Source organism: Poecilia latipinna, unplaced genomic scaffold (assembly GCF_001443285.1).
Source record: "Poecilia latipinna isolate Pla-1442-1.1 unplaced genomic scaffold, P_latipinna-1.0 Scaffold480, whole genome shotgun sequence".
NCBI classification, from domain to species: Eukaryota; Metazoa; Chordata; class Actinopteri; order Cyprinodontiformes; family Poeciliidae; genus Poecilia; species Poecilia latipinna.
In genome coordinates, this window is record NW_015113096.1 from 320,830 (window position 1) to 343,228 (window position 22,399).

A 22,399-nucleotide genomic window follows, 5' to 3' on the forward strand; every position below is an offset into this window, starting at 1 on the left:
ACTTCAGTTATGGGTGAAAAAAGAAGGTTTTTCATCTTAAATGCAAAATTTATAAAAAATTTTTGTTTGGTTTTGGCTTAATTTCTGCTCTGACTCTGTTGTTTCAGGAAAAGTCCTTTTTAACTGTAGTTAATGATTAATCAGATGCTAAATTAGTTTACCATAATTTCAATATTTGATTAATTATGATTAATTGATTAATCGTTTCAGCCCTAAATGATTTTTTCTAAAACTTATTTGGAATTTCTTATATCTATTTTAAATCTTAAGCACAAATCCAACAACAGCCCAGGATAAAGGAGAGTTTTAACGAAATGAAGGAATTTATTCGTATAAAGTTTGAAGATCTTTGTCATTTCTGTTGTTTCGTAACAGAATATTTGCACTAACATGGTTTAAAACACTGAGACTGTAAAACACTGGAAGGAGTCCCTGTGAATGTTTGGATGTGAAATAAAACAGATTTCCTCTGATTGCCTCTGACGTCGTTAATGTTGCTGCAACACCTGAGTGTGACTCGGTGACGTGCCGGAGCGCCATGCGGGGAAGCGGGAAGAGGAAGCGACCCAGAGGAAGTTTGAATGGAGGATCTGAAAGGCAGATGAGGTTACACAACGGCCGCTCGTTTCACTGAAAGCACCGTCTGGTTCCCGAGGAGCACCGCGAATCGCCGGTAACGAGATGGACGCTGCGGAGGCGGTAGGTGTCCTTCAGTCTGTCAGAACCGTTCGGGTTCGGTTCGTCTGAGTCGGCAGAACTCGGGCAGTTCAGAACTCAGACAAACTGAACCGCTTCAGTTCGTCTGATTCACAGCAAGTCTGACTAATCTGAGCCAAAAGTTCAACCTGGATCACGCAGAAGAAACATTTTCATCTTTTTATAATCGTTTTATTACGTTTTTACTGTATTTGCAACAATCCACGGGTCATTTCTGGGTTGTTTATTATTGTCATTAAGGTCTTGCCATATACAGTTATTGTCACTAGAGTCTTCCCATATTTCTTCATTCCTTTGTGTTTAGTTTCTTCTAGGCTTTTCCATTTTTTTTATTTTTAAATCTGTTTCTAAGTTTACCTCCATCTGTTTTCTGGCTGCACAGCGAGCAAATCCGACCCAAATCCGATTTTATTTTACCGATATCCGATGTTTTCACAGCATCCCGAACGATCCAGTTCTGATTGGATCCAGCCCAGTTTTGAGTTTGGATTATTTTAGGTGAAAATAAATTTGATTTTCGAAGCGTCTGAACGGTTTGTTGACTTTTTCTGTCGTTAATGTGAGACATTCAGCTGCTAGATGTTCTTTCTTCTTTCTTAATCCTAATCCACACATAACTGGAGATTTAAGTTGGCTTAATATCACTAAAAATGATTGTTTATATATATTAATGCTGAACAAAGTGAAGATTTCAGTGCTTAGTTTTCAGTCACAGGTTATTTTTTGGTTAGAAATTGATTAATTTGCTGAAATATTCCTAGAAAAGATAGACTGCCATCCTGAAACTTCCTGAATATTTTCCTGGAAAATATAAGTTAAAGTTTTCTAAAACTTCCAGGGTATTTGGTTTATCACTTAAACAATATCTTTATTGATGTAATCCATTTAACTCAAACCAATATTACTTGATTAATCCTAAATTTCAGATGCTAAAACATACTTGAACAATGTTTTTATATAATTTGTAAATATTTCAACATTCATGTCTTCTTGTATCCACCAGAGGGCGCTGCAGTCTAACTTTCCTCCTGTTAAAGTTGTTTCTGACATATTTTAGTTCAGATTTGGAGCTGAAGGGTCAGCGGTGCCTTCCCAGTAGATAAATATTCTCCTCCCAGGATCATCTGAAGGTCAAACAGTCAGATTTTTGCCTGAATCCGGTTTAATCTGAAGTTCTCCTCTTTAAAAGCTCAACCCTGGAAAATCCCAGATCTGAATCTCTTGCAGCATCGCTCCTGTCTGGTCTTGAAGAGACGAGAACGAACTGCAGAGACATGTTGGACCTGCAAAGACCGAGACGTAGAGGAGATAAACTGGAGCTCAGACCCATAATCAGTTCATCTATGAAGGGATGAACTTCATCCCGTTGGGCCTCTCGATGTTTATCAGGTTTCCTCCATTGCCAAATTACTGAAGGCTTGAAACTGGAAATCTTGTTTTAGTTCTTTAAGTTTTTATTTTCCAATAAAATCAACTTTAGAAAATCAACATCCACATTTTTACCAACCTGATTTGTTTGTAAATAATGTTGGTTTCAAACAGAAACCACCAGGGAGAATCGCCAGGCTCAGAATGGAAAGGCAGCTAGCAGCTCTGCAGACCCCACACATGCTGGACATGCTGTGCTCAAAGTTTCTTATTTAGTTTCTGGAGGGAAACTAAATAAGGATATTCATCCTAACTTTTTGTTTAAAAGTATTAATTAATTATTAAATTATTAATCTGACTGACCCAAATAAATAAATATTTTTTATAATTTAATTTGGGAAAAAATAAAGAAATAAAAAAAGAAGCTGACTGAGTCAAGTTGTACAAATTAAACATTATTCCAATAAATGCTTAAAGTCTGTAGAAAGTGATGGAAAAATTCACTTATTTTATTATTTTATAATAACTTTGGTACTGAGCTAAAACAGAAACGTTTCTAATGGTTTAATGTGAGAATAAATGCTGATGGGTCTGAATTTTTCGTGGTTTGACTCGAACTCTGACCCACCAGTTCTTGTAAAGGATGAACCCGCCTATATTAACATTTCCTTTCTGGTCATGAGAAACCGTATCTGTGGCATCAGGACCCGCCCAGCCCGGCTCTGCTCTGACTCACACACTTCTGGAGCAAAAATTCAACATATTTATTCCAAGAAATCACTCAAATAAGAGTAAAAACATATTTGGTAAAAAGTGCAGAGTACCTGATCAAAATAAAAATCACACAATCAGTAAAAGCTAAGAGGAAATGTTATTTCAAGGATGAAAATTACAATTATTCATATAAGTAACAAAAAAAAACATTAAAATGTTTCCAAATCAGTTTTTTTTTTCCATATAAAACTTAACAAAAGCTGCAGGTGTGTGTCTGTGTTTGGTGAATTTTTGGTTAAAACATGTTTGGTTTCCATTCAGTGGGTAGAAAATTCAGAAATTTTACACAAGAGTAGAGATACTTGATAATAAAAGTACAGCAAAGTAAAAATACTCCTCAAAGTACATTTGTTGAGAAGGTAAATGTGGTTAGTTGGATGTAATCTCTGGTTTCTCTGGATGAAACTCATCGGTTTGACTTTGTGGAAGTTTGAGTGAAGGTTTGACAGGAAGCGAGTCGGAGGAGGATGAGAGCGTTTATAGACAGACTGCAGCTCTCGCTGCGTTGCTGCCTGACAGCGTGACGTGTTTCAGCCTGCAGGCCGCAGCCGCGCAGCGTTCAGACAGTCTGACGCCACGCCTACAGCCGCCTCAGCCGGGACCCAGAAGTCAAACTCACTTCTCTTTCTGCTTCCTCGAAGCCGCTCTCTTGCTGCCTCTCCCTGAGTTTCCCCTCTGTGTGTGTGTGTGTTTGTTTCTTCTGGTGTGTTTGAGGAGCGCAGGCAGGGATGGCGGAGCTGGAGGGGCTGGAGTTTGGGAAGTCGGACTTTGTGCTGCTGGATGAGGTGACGATGGAGCAGTTCATGGAGAACCTGAAGCTGAGGTGAGAACGTCAGATGTCAAAGGTGACGCCTGACTCTGAAATTAAAATTAATTCTCTATTTTTAAGTAAATTGGTTAAAATGATCAAACCTGTTGGTCTTACCGGCACAGGTGGAGGCCTGAGAGTCATTTCTGGGTTTTTGTCAGAGTCTGAGTGACGTCTGCTTCTTGTTTCCCGCTCCGTTTGTAAATCTTCACCTCTCAGCTGAAGCCTCTGAATGGATATTTTTAGCCCTGATATTCTGTCTGGCTTTCTGTATTTTACCAGGTTAATATCTCAGTTTCTGCTGTTTTTAAACTGGATGCATGCAGCCTCACTGTTTGCATGTTTTGTTTTGAACAGCTGGTTCAGTTAAAGTACCTGGAAACCTTCATTTAGTTACTTTTACCCACTTTAAACATGCTATGAAATTATATTTTGATGAAAATTTTCACTTATTTTGCTGTAATTCAGAGTTTTGCCAAATTAATAACAATTAATAATACCTAAACTCTAAATTTACCCCTCCGTTAGCTTCAGAGGAGCCATTTTAAACCATAAAGTTTGTTATTTTTGTAACAAAATAATAATAATGTAAAGCAGATATTCTAGACCAAATTAAGAAGATATTTATCTGTAAAAGAATTGGCGCTAAAATGTGAAAAAGCATCAACCAGGGATGCTTGCAGGTCGAGGGGACCGTACAAAATCTGTCAGAGGGCCAGAAATGGCCCCCAGGCCGCAGTTTGGACACCCCTGTTCTTTACTATTGCTGCTTATGGCGGCAGCAGATTTTTATCCATCATGTTTTTTGGTTAAACTCTTCAACTGGCTGGATTTTTGCTCCCATTTTCAACCAGTTGCTGTGATGCGTAACCATGGCAACAAGTTATTGTTGTCACAACCAGGAGCAGCTGATTAGCATCTCAAAAACTCGAATAGCGGCTAACCTACGACTTTGAGGTGTTGAAAATGAGGCTGAATGGATGCAGACAGGAAGTTGAGAGCTTCTCTTCTATCCATCACAACAGGAAACAGGAAGTCTTTGGGAAACAAAATGGATGAACTTCAAAAATTCACCCAGACAGAGTTTTACCTGCATTACATCAGTCAAAGGAACTGCAGGATCTTATCGTCTCCTCTAACATCTCTGCCCAACTTTTAAACCAAACAGCCAGACGGATTTAAAGAGGAGTGGCAAAAGCAAAACGCAGACAATGTGGATTAGCAGAACCAGCTAACAGCTGATGTCGACATCCAGGACATGTTTCTGTGGGATATCGTCTCCGCTGGACTCACACTGAGCTGCTAGCATGTGATGGTCATTAGACTTTTATACAGCTGCTGTCTTCAGTCAGATGCCTCTTTAGAACCGCTGCAAGGCTGACTGCTACTGGAATCCTTCCTTTAACCTAGCAGTACCTGTTCTGAAGAGGCGGCCGGGTTCTGCTGGGTTCTGCTGAGTAGTTCTAGTCAGGATGAGCAGCAAAATGAACAAACTGGGAAAAACAGACAGGATTTTCCAGTGTTTTCTGTTCATGATGTAGTTTTATCACTGAACAGAAGAAGCATGGAGGAAAATAATCAGAGTTTTGAACATCAGATCTTTTCTTCTCACTTCGAGGAAACTGACTTTTACTCTGTGTTTGAATCTGGGGGAGTTTGGTTCTTTATTTTTCCAGATTTCTTTCATTTTCAAAATGATTTTCGTTCTCGTTTCTGCATTGGTCGGTTCTCCATGGTGTTCTTCCTTCCTCAGGGCTATTCCCCTGCGTTGACCAGATGATCAGAGGATCTGTGAAGTATTGATGTTTAGTTAAAATACAGCTTTACAACTGGGACTTAACACTTTATACCATTACTTTGCCCTGTAACCTTAACCCCAACACGTTATTTACTGACCTGTTGGTCATTTATAAGACAGACCAACACAAACTTGCTTTATTTTCCAAGTGGAAGAATAATAACACGTAGTTTTAAAACATAGTTTTCAACGTGTTTTGCAAATGACTTTTTTTATGATCCTTTTCTCTGATTCCCCTAAATAAAGTTCAACCAAAACTGTAAAAACTCAAAATCTTAACAAGTATTTTTACACTCAAACTAAGACAAAACTAACTTGCATGTAGCTTGTCAGCAACATTTAGGAGCTTGTTTTAAGTAAATAATTCCTTAATATCTATAAAAAGTATTTGCTCCATTTGCAGTTTATATCACTTACTGTACAGGAAAATAATCTGCAAAATAATCTGCCAATGTAATAAGTAATTCTTCATCAACATTAAGGAATTATTGGCTTAAATAAATCACCTATTTTCTGCTGAAAAGTTCCCTCTAGGTTAGTTTTATTTTATTCCAAATGTAATAAGATATTTGTACTAGACATAAACACTTGGTGAGATTTGGTGTTGTTGCCGTGAATTACTTTTGTAGCTCATCAGATTAGTGTCACCTACTTTAGTTGGGTGTTAGAATGGCCTAGTCAAAGTTCACACCTAAATCTGTTGGGCATCTGGGGCAACTTGTGGAAAATATGTTAAAAAATTAATTTTTCAACTTAAAACTATATCAGCAATATTAGAGGCAATTCAAAGCAAGTATTTAATAAGAAAACAAAAAACTGTTATATCTACTTAAAAACATCACAGCATGACAGATAAACCTGACGATGATTTATTTCATTATCAGTTCACTTGACAATGTTCAGATACCGGAAGCTTTAATAATCACACCGTTTGTCAGAAATGCATCAAAGTTCTCGCAGATATTTTGGCTTTTTGAATTAATTTAGCTCCTTAAGCTCCTCTTCAGCCTGCAGAGTTAGCAGAGCAACAGAAAAGTCAGATATTGTGTCATTGGTGGTTTATTCGTAGTTTGTTCCTCACAGCTCAACAAACCCACAGTGAGCTGTGACTCTTTTCACACCGTGGCTTTCGTTTCCTGTCACTGGTGTACAAATACTTGTGTCACTTCCTGTCATCTTTGCATGACATCAAGGTGTGTGATGTTCTGTGGAGCGTTCCTGGTGGGCGGTGGGACCGAAGGCACGGAGGAAGTGAATGTTTGATTAGAAGGGAAACCAGCAGGTGTGTCGCTGTTCATGAGGAGAGGATTACAGATTAACAGACGTGGTTTTTTCTCACTGTCTGAAGTTAAATCAGATCAAACTTTTCTTATGTTTGGTTAGTTAAAATGACTATGCCTGCATAGAGCAATGCTAGCATAGCCTATATATTTAGCATTCTGATTCACACCCCATTCCAGTAGATGGCAGTAATGGACATCTAAACGTTGTTTACTAACCGCCAGAAAAAAGAAGAAGCTTATATTTTATTATTTTTATTTCCTTATATTATGTCTATGGCTAGCATAGCCTGCCACGAATACGGCAGATAAACTGTTTTCCTTTTAGCAGCGAGTACGCGAGGATGTGCTTAAAACATATTTTCTTCATTTTAAATAATTTGAACCAGGTAAAGCTAAGACTGTAACGAGGCTTTTTGGGTAGAACAGATATACAGACAGAAGTTTTTTGTTTTTTTTTTTTATCTTAAATGCAATATGTTTGTATCTTTTGTACTGTTTTGGCTGAATTACTGCTCTGACTATGTTATTATTTTAGCAAATAGCCTTTTTTGAGTCTAAACCTCAGTTAACTTAATTTAACTGCTAAATTAGTTCATTACTGTCAAAGGTGGCAAAGAACACAAAATTTTACTCAGGTAAGAGTAGAGATACTTATTAATAAAATTACTGAAGTAAAAGTAAAAAGTACATTGTAGTAAAAAATACTCCTAAAAGTAAATTGCTTCAAAAAAGTTACTCTAGTAACTGTAACTAGTTACTACTTAACTCTGATGATTAATCTCAATAATCAGTCCTAGTTATTTGCCGGTTAGCCTATCAGAAGGTTCTGAAGCCATGACATCATCAGCTGGGCTTCCCGCTGCCATTTAAAGAGACAGTAACCGTGTTTTGGTCTGCGGCGGCTCAGGTTCGAGAAGGGCCGGATCTACACCTACATCGGGGAAGTGGTCGTGTCCGTCAACCCATACAGACAGATGGATATCTACGGCAAAGACGCCATCGACGCGTACCGCGGCCGGGAGCTGTACGAAAACCCGCCGCACCTGTACGCCGTGTCCGACGCCGCCTACAAGGCCATGAAGAGGCGGGCCAAAGACACCTGCATCGTCATCTCAGGTATTCCTGCAAACCCGCTGCACACACGTCAACGCTTCCAGCCCCGAATTACATCTCTACAGCGAAAAAAAAAATAAATTCAATGTCATATTATAACTTTTTGATATAGAAAACTAGAGTTGGAAATTTATCGTATTTTTTTAGGGTGTTTGTTTATTTATTTTTTTAACTTTAATTTCACCTAAAATTATCTAATCTTGGGCAATCGTTTACAAATTAGGCAAAATTTACGTTTCAAAATGTAATTTCTTTTTACAATAAAAAAAATATTTTTGCAAAAAAATATTATTTTTTGCACTGTGGATCGACATCATCAATTTGAAAAAAAATTATAGGCCACATTTTTTCCATTTAAAAACTGTCAATATTTTCATACAGCAAAGTAGAAAAGAACAATTTATTGCAGGTTCTTTAATAGGAGAAGCTACAATAATTAACAAAATATAAAGCAGAAAGTCAGAAACTTTCTGTTTCTAACTTTCTGTTTTTCATTTTGTTAGTTTAGAAAATGTTTTAAATCTCAGCAACAAAAAATGAGGCATTTCTCATCAAATCCTTCCCGCCTTTAGCTAAGTTCAATGACTGGGTGACTGGGTGTCTGGGTGTATTATTACCATAATTCATAATTAGCTTACATCATTCTCTTTTTGCTGTAATTTATTTTGAACTTCAGTCCCACAGACTGAAGGGACTGAATCATGCAGGTTTCTGGCCCTTGAGTGATTTTCGATTCGTCTGGTTTTAGTGTTTCTGTTTTTAAAACACATCCGCTGTTCGTTTTAACATGTCTATAAATATTTAGCTGAGTCGCGGCCTGAAACACGGAGGTATAATAAACATGTTGCAGGTCTCCTCTGTAACACTTCACTGCAGAGTTTAATGTATTTTCTGCAGTAAAATGAAACTTAATTTCACTTTTTCACATATGGACAATAATGTTAGAGGTTAAAAGGGAATAAAATGTTTTTTATGTGTTTAATGGGAATACTTTGTTAGAAAACATGATGGTTCATTGTTCAAAGTCATATTTTCATTGTGTTGTTCATTCATTTTTACATGCTGCAGTTTCAAACAAAATGTTTGGTGAGCGAGCCAAATACTTAGTTTGAGGCTTAATATTTAGCTTTCTAGACAGCTAAATAACTTGTTAAAAGCTAAGTATTTATTTTGAAATTGTGACATTTATAACTGTAAACCATAGTGAAAATATACATTTTTAAAAATGACCCCATTTTTTCTCTTGTGACAGACTAAATAACCAAAGTTATTGCTGTTAAATAAATGAAGTCTGAAGCTGTTTTTATTTTATTGACGATAATTCAGATTTCTGCTCCTGGAGTCACAGTGTAGGTGTGAATGATGTGTTTTAGGTGAGAGCGGTGCAGGAAAGACAGAAGCCAGTAAATACATCATGCAGTACATCGCAGCCATCACAAACCCCAGCCAGAGGGCAGAGGTCGAGAGGTCAGCCTGAGAACTAAACCATTTATTCTGATTGTTTTCATCGTTTAAGGCTGAATTTCTCTCCTAATTTTCCTGAATGCCTCCTGTTTTGTGGCGGCTCAGCGTGAAAAACGTTCTGCTGAAGTCCAACTGCGTTCTGGAGGCCTTCGGGAACGCCAAGACGAACCGCAACGACAACTCCAGCCGCTTCGGGAAGTACATGGACATCAACTTTAACTTCAACGGCGACCCGACCGGAGGACACATCAACAACTACCTGCTGGAGAAGGTCATTATTTTCGATATTTAAAATCTCACCAGCTCCAGGGTGAAATGGATGTCAGAATTTAAAGTTTATTGATCTTTGAGAATTTGTTCTTGTACATTTACCGTTATATTACTTGAAAATGGTCTCAAAACAACATTATTATCATTTATTGCAATAACTTCTGAGACTATTTATCATGCAGTAAAGCTTGTTACTATAACAGGTTTATTTGTGTCGCCCATTTCAAAAAGCGAATATAGGTTTGAAATATTATAAGATTTATTTCTCGCAGTTTTGGTGATTCGGCTCACAGAAAATGAAAACCCAACATTCAATGGTCTCATGTTCATAGAAAGTTGGGTGGAAGGAAAAAGGTGCTTAATTTTGCGTAGAATTATCTAACAAAATGATTGAGACGTTCCGGTACGTTTTCTCCAACTTGTTCATGATATTATAATGTTTTATCCATACTTGCTTAGATTTGAAGAAATGATATGTGAGAGAACAGCCATTAATAAACGTGTGAGTGACATCGTCAGGCTGATGCTGGGTGTTAATTAGCTCATCTGAGGGCAAAAAAAGAAGCTGCTGCAGCTGAAAAGACGAAAAAACCTTCTGGCTGAGAGCAGCTGTGAATGTTGCTGTTTTACTGTGAGAAAGCAGAAATAAAAGCCGTCATCTCACCAGGAGGTTCAGCTTCAGGGATCAACAGGGAATTATCTCCTGCTACATCATTTACAGTCAGTCCTGAAAATCAGAACTTAGATTTTTGTTTTTCAGGGATAATCTCTGATTTTATAGACTTGAAAATGAGTTATCTACTTTTCAGAAAGCTGGTTTGACTGTTTGGAGTTTTGCCTTTTGTCCTTCTTTGCTTAAAGATGCAATTGACTCTAACATTTAATGTTTTTAAATTATTTTTGTAAATTTAATAAAACATAAAAACATAAAGATCTTCTTTGATGTAATAATAGAAAAACATGCAGAAATTATGATTTTCAAAAGCAAAACCTACACATGAGAGTAGGCATGTCATGATGAGTTTGCTGAACCATAAATATATTATAACCATATTATGTTGTATATAAGAGTTACAGGAAAGCTCAAAAACATTCCTAATATTTGGTGAAGCCTCACATTTTAGTTACTCTAAGTGGCAGTTAGCTGGTTTCATTGGAGTTAACCAGCATGGTGGTGGCAGCATCATGAGGCTTTTTCTGCCGTTTGTGCTGGTAAACTGGAAAAACTGAATGGCAGCCATCTTTGTTTTCCTGTTTCCAGTCCAGGGTGGTGCAGCAGCAGGAGGGGGAGAGGAACTTCCACTCTTTCTACCAGGTAAACTTTGTGATTTAAATTCCTCTGACTGAGCAGAGAATATTTCCTGCTACATTTTGGATCACAGCAAATGAATCTGCGTTTCTGCAGCTGCTGCGCGGAGGCTGCGAGGAAACCCTGAAGTCGCTTCACCTGCAGAATGACGCTGCACTTTACACGTACACCAGAGAGGGCGCTGCAGCTGCTGTGAGTTTATCTGATGACAGAAAACTACAGGATGCCGTTTGTAAAATTACACAGTGAAAACTTAACAGCAAGCTAAATATTTAGCTTCAAGCTAAATATTAAACTCTGACCTACCTGGGTTTTGCTAGTTAGTTAGCGCTGAATAGTTAGCTTGCTATCTAAATATTTAGTTTGACACTGGCATTTATCAAATTATTGCTGTTAATTTGTCACTGTGTAATTTTACACATAGCATCCCACAGTAAACACCACTAAACAAGCATCTCGGGTACCTTTTTGACCTTTGACCTTTGTTTTCTGTTACAGACTTCCAACAACGATCGCTCGAGCCACAAAGCGGTGATGAGCGCCCTGGAAGTGATCGGCTTCTCTAAAGAAGAGATCACCTCCATCTACCGGATCCTCGCTGCCATTTTACTTTTGGTTTGTGGAAATAAAAAAGTGTTTTGTTTTGTTTGTCCTTTTTGTTTTATTTATTGGTAAATGTTTTTTTTTTCTTTTTAAGAAATGAAAAATCACAGGAACAGAGATGCTGATTTCACTGAGTAAATGTTATTTTAAAGGATCGAAAAGGTTATTCAACAGTTCAGGAAGTGATTTGTTGGCACAGACCTTTCACTCATGGTTTCAGTTTTATAATTATTGAGTTTAGCTGCTAATTTTACATAATTAACCACAGTACAACTCTGGTCAGAAAGCAAACAGCTTAAAATCAGTATCTGTTACTGATACAGAATAAACATTGTTTGCTGCAACACAGCCTGGGTGGAGAAACTGAATAGAGGAAATAGAACTGCTTCAAAATAAGAGCATAAATTTTAACTACAAAATTGTTTGATAGAATTTGATTACATATAGTTTTTGTTTATAATAATAATAATTCTTATTATTATTATAAACAAAAACTATATGTAATCAAATAATAACAATAATAATAATAATAATAATATATTATTATTATTATAATAATATATTATTATAATAATATATTATTATTATTAATAATAATAATAATAATAATAATATATTATTATTATTATTTAGAAATAACAGTCATGACCACACTTGTTACCAGTAGGTGGCGGTAATGAACATCTTAAGTTTCTTGCCAACCGCCAAAAAAAAAAAAAAAGGAACAGCAGAAGAAGAAAGTAACTATTGGAAGAATTGTTAACAGTAGAAAACAAAAATTTCAACAAAGATGTCAAACTTCATTCAACTGAACGTTTACAAAACAGGCAAGTTATTTGGCGCTTTGGAATTTATCCGGAAAGATGAATTTAGTGGAAGCTAAGTGTGCTAAACGTTAGCATAGCAAAACCGCTGCTAGCGCATCAGAGTGCCCTCCTCTACTGCGCTTATAGATGCATAATAAGTGTTTTAAAATTGGCAGCTATACGTGTTTTTGGAGGAAGCCTGAACTATTGGTGGGTTTTAGATATTTGTTGCCAGAGTTGGGTAGTAACTACTTACATTTACTTGAGTAACTTCTTTGAAAAAACATACTTTTAAGAGTATTGGGGGGAAAAACAAATTTTTCTTTTGCCTGATTTTATTTTTTGTTGCTAATATGAATTTTTGTCATTTTCGTCCATAAAGTATTTAATTTCTTCACTTAACTTTACAGCTTGGTTGATTTGATGATGTAATCTTTAAATGATTGATAATTTGATCAGCTACTTGGTTACTGATCAAATACCTGAGCAGACTTTTTACCAAATACTTTATTACTCTAACTCTTGTAATTCATTGGATGGCTACTTTTTATTTTTGCTTGAAGTATTTCTACTTTTCAGTAACGTTTTTGGGTTCTCTCTCTTGTTTCTGTGTTTCCATATGAAAATGTTCTGTTGCTTCCTGTAACTTCCTCCAGAATCATAATGTTCCCGTTTCCGTTCGTGTTTTCAGGGTAACGTGGAGTTTGGGAGCGAAGGCGAAAGCGTTCAGATCCTGGGTCAGGATACGGTGAACCACATCTCGGAGCTGACCACCACAGATCCCGAATCCGTTGCCAAGGGCCTGCTTTTCCGAACCGTGGCAACTGGCGGCGGTGAGGTCATCGAGAAAGGTCACACGGAGAAGGACGCCTGCTTCGGCCGGGACGCCTTCGCCAAGGTGAAGCTGTCATGATAGGAAAGGAGAGGAAGAAATGCTGCAGGTGATAACATTGAGATCGACTTCATTTTGATTCTTCAGGCGCTTTATGAAAGGCTTTTCGGCTGGATCGTGAGCCGCATCAACAGCATCATCGAGGTGAAAAACTACAACCCAGTGCTTCATGGGAAAAACACAGTCATAGGTGTGCTGGACATCTACGGCTTTGAGATCTTTGACAACAACAGGTTTGTGTCCGTTGGTAGTTTTTTAAAACTCAGAAACGATTCGTTTTGTGTTTTTTTTTAACGTTTTTGTTCCTGTGTTGTTTGGCCAGCTTCGAGCAGTTCTGCATCAACTACTGCAACGAGAAGCTGCAGCAGCTTTTCATCGAGCTGATCCTCCAGCAGGAACAGGAAGAATATCAGAGGGAAGGAATCACCTGGCAGCATGTGAGGAACACACATGCACACACACACACATGCACGCACACACATGCATGCACACACACATGCACGCATGCACACACACATGCACGCATGCACGCACACACACACACACATACACATGCATGCACGCACACACTTTAGTAATAATCCTATTACTAAAGTGGATTAGCTAAATGCTGCTTTATATACAAATAATGCACATTATTAGCAGGAACAAACAAAAATATCTGTTTGTTCCTGTTCTACTGAAAACCTCAGCTCAGGCCTGTCCAAATAAAAATATTTTATTTTTATTTTGTGTTTTCTTGCTCAACAATTAAAGGTGTGTTTAACTGCCAGAGCTTGGAAACAAGTTTAAAGGACTCAAAAGGCCCAGAATGTTTTTTTTTTTTTTTACTAAAATTGTGAAACCTGTTTTATTTTTCATGTTTTCTTCCTCAACAATTACAGAAGTGTTTTAATGCCAGTGCTAGGAATTATAATTAGAAAATTTCTTGTTAAAACGTGAAACAAAACATGTTACTAAAGAAAGTTTCTGGTTTTAAAGCTACAGATCATGACTTGTTGAAAAGGCTTAAATGAACCGTGACTCTCAGTGTCACCGTTTCTTCTAAACATTTTTCTGCTTTTCTCTTACGACCTTTCTTATTTACAAAAGAAGATTTAGGTTTTAGTGAGACATGAATCTCATTATAATGAAAAAGTTTTCTCGCTTAAATTAGATTCAGCAGAAAACTAAATTTCTGGTCATGAATTAATGATTTAGATCATGCAGTTTGTTTTCTGAAATCACCTTTTAGCTCGTTTTAGCCGCCTGCAGACGACTAAAACACTAAAACATGTTCACAGCAACTCAGACTAATCCTCCATCTTTGTTTTTATTTCATTTCCAGATCGATTACTTCAACAACCAGATCATCGTTGACCTGGTGGAGCAGCAGCACAAAGGAATCCTGTCCATCCTGGACGAAGCTTGTCTCACTGTGGGAAAAGTGACGGACACGGTCTGCCTGGACAGCATGGACACCAAGCTGGCTCAGCATCCTCACTACACGTCCCGCAAGGTGGGCCTGTTTCCTGCTCAGCAGCCTCACCACCAGAAAACCGTTTAAGGTCTCTAAGTCAGACCTTTCAAAGACATTCTGGACGGGACTAGTTTGAAAAAACAAAAGACTTTTAAAAGGAAACAGATGTGACCTTATCGGCTTGACTCAACAGGAAGTGATGTAGAAACGTCCTCTGACTGACAGTAACTCTGGGGAACAATCCTATTGCTAAAGTGGATTAGCTAAATGCTGCTTTATATGCAAATAATGCACATTATTAGCAGAAATGAGGCATAAAGAAAGAAACAATGCAAGTTTTATGACTTTAATTGTATAACAAACATATTTAGTTCTTAATAGGTGGTAAGTAAAACACAGCATTCATGACAAACTGGTTAAATTAGAGTTATTAAGTGACGGCTGTATTATAATGCTGGTTAATTTTTAATTAATAGATTAAAACAAAGGAGTTGCAGTTTAGGCTTCAGCCAGCAGAGGGCGGTAGCGCCTTTCTCTGATTTTCTTCCTATGAGAGCATGAAAACAAATCAAACTCTCTGAGATGTGGAAATGACTCCATGAATCAGGATGAAGTGAGACAGGAACTAAATTTTACCTTCTCCGGTTTTCTTCTTTTGATTCCCAGCTCAGCCCCACGGATAAAACCATGGACTTCCAGAAACATTTCCGCATCCGCCACTACGCCGGAGACGTCACGTGAGTCGCTCGCATCTCCATCCACATGAAAACATGACGCAAAGCTCATGTTTTTAAAGTTTTATTCTTCCTTTTGGATCTCAATTCCTTCTAAAGAGATTCCAAGCCCTTAAAAAAACATATTTTTGGGCGATAGGTTCATGACTTTTGGTGTCTGGAAAATGAGCCGTTTCAAAAACCTCCCAGTAAGTCACATTTGGCTGGAACTGCGGCGTTCTTGTTAAATTACAACTTTATTCTCCTAATATTATGACTTTATTCCCATAATTATAAAGAAAAATGTAGCCTTGTATTGGTCCTGAATTCAGAGTCCAAATAAATAGGACAAGATGGCCGCCCTGAGCGCGCCGACGTCACCAACTACAGAAACCAAAGGAGCACATTGGTGAAAAAAAATCCAGATTTTTCCAAAAATATAATCAAAAATTGGATTAATGTGATTTATCACTCAGATCTATGGGTAACAATGTTATTACAAGTTTCATCAGTTCAGCTGAATATTTTCCTGATATTTTGCTAATAATTTAAAGCTAAATACTGTCCTTTCCACAAGTGTCGGGAATGTCTAAACAATACTTAATCGATATGTTCTGATTGAAAATGTTAAATTAATCATTGCATCATCTGGAAAACATTAGGAAGCTAATATGTAACGTTCTGCTAATACATGAACAATAAGCTGCGTTCTGTTGTAGTTGGAGCCCAAGAGGAGCAACCAATAATGTTTACAGATTAGATATGAAAGTTGCTTGTATATATTTTACTCTGAGTTATGATTCAGGGATTGAAACTGCTTGTTCTTCATCGCTGCTCCTCTTCCTCCTGGCCAGCAGTCACCCTACATGGCTTTGCTTTCTGAAGAGCTCACGTGTACTGCCCTACATCGACCAAGGGGAAGGACATTAATATGTCAAGGGAGCACGAGGAAGAGGAGGAGGAGGAGGGATGGAGCTGATAAGACAGTTTAGTCTGAGAGGCAGCAGCAGTAATCACCGCTTCCAGTCTGGTGGGGGGTCTTTAAATCTGGGAAATCCAAATAAGTCCCAGAAACAGATGCTGCTTTGTTTATGTTTACCACAAGACGCTGAGCTGAAAACGTAAAAGTAGCTAAATAACTTCATGCTAAATTGATCATTAATCCAGCCTCATCCTGGCACAAAAACAGTTTCACAGTTTCAGTTTCACAGTTTCAGTTTTTGTGCCAGGATGAGGCTGGATAAATGATCAATCCATCCCAGATATTTATTTACATTTATTTTATGATTCAACGATAAAAATGTTCCAAAATCTGAAGCTTATTTTTGTTTTCATTTGCTGTTTTTCAGCTTTGGCTGCATTGACTCTGCAGACAATGACAGTTTAACATATCCAGCCTCAGATCTGCGTGTTTAAAAGCAGCGCAGCAACCTGTTCTGTAAAGTAGATTATATTTAGCCAACAATTTTAGATCTTCTTAGAAACATAAATTGACTTTTTTTTTGCATCTGAGCAATAAGTAGTCTTACCCTTGTGACTGCAGACCCAGGAAATGCAATTCTGAGTTTAATTAAACGCTAAATGTGTCACAAAATGTGTGGAAATAAACAGAGGGACAGCGTGTTCGTGTCTGAATGGGATTCAAACGGTTCCAGGAAATTAGTTTTCAAAACAACCAAATAAATTTACGTTTAGAACGTATCTGGAAATTTAATTTAGAGGAAGCAAAGGACGAAAAACATTTTCAAAGTTGACAAAGACAATAAAGCTCTAATCTCAAACATTAGCTCCGCTAACTTTAAAGTGCTACAACAACATGGTATTTAGCTAAAGCTACAGTGCTAACTTCAACCATGTCAAACTGGACATGGTTGAAGTTAGCACCAAAAAATTAAAATAGAGAAATGTAAGTGAGCTAAACATCTTCAAACTTGGCAAAACGCTAAAACGCTGATCTCAAGCATCAGTTAGGCTAACGCGCTGCAGCGTTATTATGGCCGGCGCCGTTATCGCGTCTGGGCGGCGTTATCGCGGCTGGGCGGCGTTATCGCGGCTGGGCGGCGTTATCGCGGCCGGCGGTGATATTATGGCCGGCGGCGTTATCGCGGCTGGGCGGTGTTATCGCGGCCGGCGGCGTTATCGCGGCTGGGCGGCGTTATCGTGGCTGGGCGGCGTTATCGCGGCCGGCGGCGTTATCGTGGCTGGGCGGCGTTATCGCGGCTGGGCGGCGTTATCTCGGCCGGCGGCGTTATCGTGGCCGGTGGCGTTATCTCGGCCGGCGGCGTTATCGCGGCCGGCGGCGTTATCGTGGCTCCTCCTTGTGAACACGGCCTCGCCGGTGCGCATGAAGGCGTGCAGCGTGATGACAGACGGCTCCGTGTCACCGCGCGTTGCCGTCAGCCGGCCTCGGCCGTCTCTGGGCCGCATCGGGTCCTCTCCAGCTGAGCTGTCATCTTTCGGCATCGCTCCCTGTCTCATCCCATCCCGTCCCAGCCGATCCTCGCTGCGGCTAAATATACCCGTGTCCTCGCCACCCGCTGCCCCTCCCCTCGTCTGTCACCAAACGCCATCATCAAAAGCTTTGACCTACTTTACTCTCCTGCTCTTCCTCTGTTTCTGCGCCCCTCACCTGGCTCGCCTCCTCTTTCTTTTCGCCTGTATGCGGAGCGCTGAGCAGAGATATCCCACCTCTCCTGCTCCCTCTCTGCAGCCTCCATCCTCTGACTCATCCTGTTTTTTCTGGAGGCTTCACCTTGTCCCCTCCCTGTTGTTGTTGTTCTGTCTTTTCCTCCCAGGTGGCTCTAAACGTTCCTGAGCCGAAAGGAAACATCTGCACAGAGCGTGCAGACGACCTGAGCTTGTAGAGGAAGACCAATAAGTCAAATTAATTTAGCATTCATGAAGCTGGCTGTAATCCTGTCACCATAAATCAATTGATCGCACGATAAATTTAAACTAACTTAAACATTTTCATTTGTCTGATTTATCATTTTTCTCTTTCTACTGAAAACTGGATAAAAGTCTTCAGTCTCAATTTGCCATTTTTTACAGACAATTTTATTTACAGTCTTAATAATTAATTTTATGTGTTGATCCTGTTTTGTTTAGTGTTGAATGTTTATTAGAATTTAAACTAGTTAATTGATCTGAGAAAGTCTTCTTGCTTTATTACTGTTATATTACAACAATATTACAGCAGATTGAATTCTGAGTCTCTAATCTCCTGAACTTGTTGCAGTTTTTCTGTCTCATTTCTTTCTTTCTGTGTTGCAGATATTCTGTTGAGGGTTTTCTGGATAAAAACAAGGACCTCCTCTTCCAGGACTTCAAGCGTCTCATGTACAACAGGTACATCAAAAGTACTCATGGTCACAAAAATACCATTTTCAAACACTAAAATCACAAAAAAATAGTTTTTTCTTACCTGCTCAGCAATAAACTAAGCACAAGCTATTTTAATTAAAGAAATAATCAGATTTTTTTTGTAGGAATTGGATTGCAGAGACAAAAAATTAAATGTTTTTGCAAGTTTTCTTAGTTAAATAAACAAACATCCAGTTTGCTTATGACTGAAAAACATATTTCATCTGTTCTCTGCAATAAAAATAGCATCTGGGTCAGAAAACACTTCCTGCATTTAGCCAAAAGCAGGTTTGGCTGCATCACTGTGGACTTTAGAGCCAGGATGTCCAAAGTGTGGCCCGGGGGCCATTTGTGGCCCTCTGGATGATTCTACTTGGCCCAACAATTCAAGAATGCAACAAATCTGCAACTGTTTCGAGGTTTATACAGATTAATAAAATCTTATTGAACATTTAATTGGGTACAAGACAAAGTGCTTTTATTTTATTACCAATGTTTCCAGTTACCATGACAACAGGAGGAAACCAGAAAGTTTGTAAAAGTGAAGTAATTTTTGATTTAAAACTTGTGGTTTTGTGGTTGTGAGGCTGCAAAACATCAGCCGAGGGTCAACAAACGGCCCCTGACCCCCACTTTGGACCTCGCTGCTCTGGCCAGTCCAGTAACTCGGTTAGCTGAATAAATGTCTCATTTTTTAGCCCAGTTTTGTTGGTTTCACTTTTTTCTCTCTCTCTGACAGTTCGAATCCAGTCCTGAAGGAAATGTGGCCAGATGGTCAGCTGAGCATCACAGAGGTCACCAAGCGACCTTTGACCGCTGCGACACTTTTCAAAAACTCCATCGTGGCTTTGGTCGATAAGTTGGCCTGCAAGGTCAGTCCTGAGAGCGAAGGCGGCGCAGAAAGAGGCGCCAGAGAAAAACCTCTCTGTAAAGATGGAATATTTGGGTCTCATGTTATTGCAGCTTTTTTCTCTTGCGTCTTTTTTCTTGCTGTTTTATGACTTTATTCTTATAACTGTAAAACTTTTGTTTAGTTTTTCTGCCTGGCTCGTATATATTTTAGAAATTTTGAATTCCTGTTGAATGTTTGCTTTGCTCATTCAGTCATATTTTTTCATGAAGCCGAGCTGAGAACGTGTTTAACATTCCCTGAACATAGATCTGCAGCAGCCAGACGTCAAAACTCCTCCTGGTGTTTGACAGGAACCTTTTTCTGACTTGTTTCCTCCTGGCTGAGGGGAGGGGGAAGCGTGTTGCACAGAGCGGGGCGCTCGCCTCTCCTGGCTGAACCCGTCTGACGGCCTGAAGTCTGACACTTCCTGCTGTTATTCTGGGCCGCGCTGCAGTCGGGCTGCTGCAGCATCTGCCTCCATGTTTCTGAGCTGGAAAATAAAAGAAACTCCACCTTTATTTTTGATCCAGGTCAGGTTGGGGGAACGCGTTGCTCTGTCGGATCGTTTCCTCCACTTTGGTTGATCTCTTTATTTTCGTCTTGTGAGTGTTGTGCAGTTTGATGCTTTGCTAACTGAGCTGCATGTGAGACGAGGCTCAGCTGCAGCATCTGATGCAGGTCAGTGCACTCGGCCTGAGCCTCGCTGCGTCTTCAGTTTATTCATGGGCAACAGCAGGGATGAATGCAGAGACAGTCCAGCTGGAGGTTCTGACAGGTGAAGGGATCGGGCAGCACCGGATGATGGTTGCAGCTCTGTCTGTATATAAACATAAAAACATGTTTCATGTTCACAAAAATGCTGCACAATTCAATGAAATAAAGCAAGGTAACAATAATTAGAACAAAAAGGTCAAAACAAAATACAGTTGTCCTCCATAACTGTTATTATGAAAGAAACTGTTTGAATCAAATCCTGAAGAATAAAAATTAGTCATATTGACCTGATATGATGTCAGCCAAACTATGTTATTACTTATGTTGTAGTATGGAATGTTAGAAAAGGCTTGATTAAGTGATTTTATTCATGAAGAGAACAATAGTCAACAAGTTTCAGCGTGACGTCCCGTCCTGAGCACAAGCGCTTAATAACCCCCCCCCCCCCTGTTTTTCACCGCTGTGTGTGCTGCACAATGACTGCTGGAGTTTTGTTGTTGACTTTCCACCCAGAAACCTCTCCCTGAATTCTTGCTGGTTGTGCAGGAGGCTCCCCTTTTGCTTTTCAGAGATCTACAGTTGTATAATTGCAGCAGCTTGTTTGGATTTAAAGTGACGGAGGCAGAACTGAGCAGACCAAAATCTGATTATCTCGGGATGATTTTGTGCTAAAAGGTAGTGAACATGTTTTGGATAGGCCGCAGTGGACTCTTCCTAACCTGTTCAGGGAAGCATCACAGGTAACCTGTAGAGTCACTAACAGTTTGTGTTTTGTTTCTAAGGAGCCGTACTACGTGCGATGCATAAAACCCAACGAGATGAAGTCTCCGGTGCTGTTCGACGACGCGCGCTGCCAGCACCAGGTGGCGTACCTGGGTCTGCTGGAGAACGTGATGGTCCGCCGGGCCGGCTTCGCCTACAGGCAGCAGTACCCTCGCTTCCTGCAGCGGTAAGGCGGCTGCAGCGCTGCGTGAGGTCGGACCGTCGGCTCCTCCTTCCTCTGGGAGGAAGCTTTAACTTGTAATAGAGGGGCTGCGGCTCTGGATGAGCTCAGGCTTTAGAGCAGGGGTGTCAAACTCGATTTCACCGAGGGCCACTTCAGCATATTGGCCCCCCTCAACGGGCCACATTGACGGTACAGATCAGGAGGGCATCCCTGCTAAAACACAGACAAAAGGTTGACTTCCCTCATTCAGAGGCTTATTATGAGTCAATGGTCCAGGTGTGTTAGAGAAGGAACCATCTAAAGCTGCAGATGGTCTGGAAAACTAGATTTGGGCACCTCTAGCATAAATGTATAAAAATACAATGTTAAAAATAAATTAAACACCACCTCATATTGTTAAATAACTGATTTTATGTATTGAAGTTTTAAATATTACATTTGAGTTTCCATGGATGTAAAATTACTGCTCAGTTTAAAAATTACAATATTTAAATCAGTGTTTAAATATTTAAAAGGTAAGAAAACAAATGATAAAAACAAGTCATATGGGCAGACATGATAGACTTTATGCAAAGATGGCCTTGAGTTTGACACATGTGCATTACGCCATAGAACTGCCAATTAGTATGAACCATCACAAAAGAGGAAGGCTCTTGTTGTCTCACTGCACCCCAAGAGATGCAAAACCTACAAAAACTGTTTCTGTCTGGTTTCGAACCAGAGACCTTTTGCATGTAAAGCAAACGTGATAACCACTACACTACAGGAACTGAACTTCTCTGCTTTGTTTCAGTTTGAGGTTCCAAAGTTGATGATGTGAGATGCAACACATGAAAACATCAACTCAGGTTTGCACTTGGATGCCTGGATTCAGAGTACAGACCATGACACCACAGAGTAATGTTGGCCTTTAGTAAACACCTGTGATGAATAGAAAAAACTAAATCTGTTTCTGTCTGGTTTCGAACCAGAGACCTTTTGCATGTAAAGCAAACGTGATAACCACTACACTACAGGAACTGAACTTCTCTGCTTTGTTTCAGTTTGAGGTTCCAAAGTTGATGATGTGAGATGCAACACATGAAAACATCAACTCAGGTTTGCACT

At 39.3% G+C, this 22,399-nt stretch overlaps 1 protein-coding gene and 2 non-coding genes across 3 annotated transcripts; 1 reads left to right on the top strand and 2 right to left on the bottom strand.

Annotated features, from left to right (window-relative positions):
• Positions 1 to 597: 597 nt before the first annotated feature.
• On the top strand, positions 598 to 21,377 carry LOC106951941 (unconventional myosin-Id-like). Its single transcript, XM_015039734.1, has 16 exons — positions 598 to 699; positions 3,582 to 3,682; positions 7,656 to 7,864; positions 9,235 to 9,328; positions 9,431 to 9,596; positions 10,857 to 10,910; positions 11,001 to 11,096; positions 11,403 to 11,519; positions 13,005 to 13,211; positions 13,293 to 13,438; positions 13,528 to 13,642; positions 14,533 to 14,703; positions 15,331 to 15,401; positions 18,651 to 18,725; positions 19,480 to 19,612; positions 21,129 to 21,377. Exons 1-16 carry the CDS (start codon positions 682 to 684, stop codon positions 21,297 to 21,299), a joined length of 1,944 nt encoding a protein of 647 aa, XP_014895220.1. The 5' UTR covers positions 598 to 681; the 3' UTR covers positions 21,300 to 21,377.
• A 612-nt stretch (positions 21,378 to 21,989) lies between these two features.
• On the bottom strand, positions 21,990 to 22,062 carry trnav-uac (transfer RNA valine (anticodon UAC)). The gene has a single exon. It is a non-coding gene; the product is annotated as a tRNA-Val (tRNA).
• A 177-nt stretch (positions 22,063 to 22,239) lies between these two features.
• Positions 22,240 to 22,312, bottom strand: trnav-uac (transfer RNA valine (anticodon UAC)). Its single transcript has one exon. It is a non-coding gene; the product is annotated as a tRNA-Val (tRNA).
• Positions 22,313 to 22,399: the final 87 nt, after the last annotated feature.

Excerpts from the sequence above, each read along its gene's own strand:
- LOC106951941 (XM_015039734.1), top strand. Across the intron at positions 3,683-7,655 it reads ATGGAGAACCTGAAGCTGAG|GTTCGAGAAGGGCCGGATCT; the intron begins GTGAGAACGTCA and ends GCGGCGGCTCAG. Across the intron at positions 13,212-13,292 it reads GCCGGGACGCCTTCGCCAAG|GCGCTTTATGAAAGGCTTTT; the intron begins GTGAAGCTGTCA and ends TTGATTCTTCAG.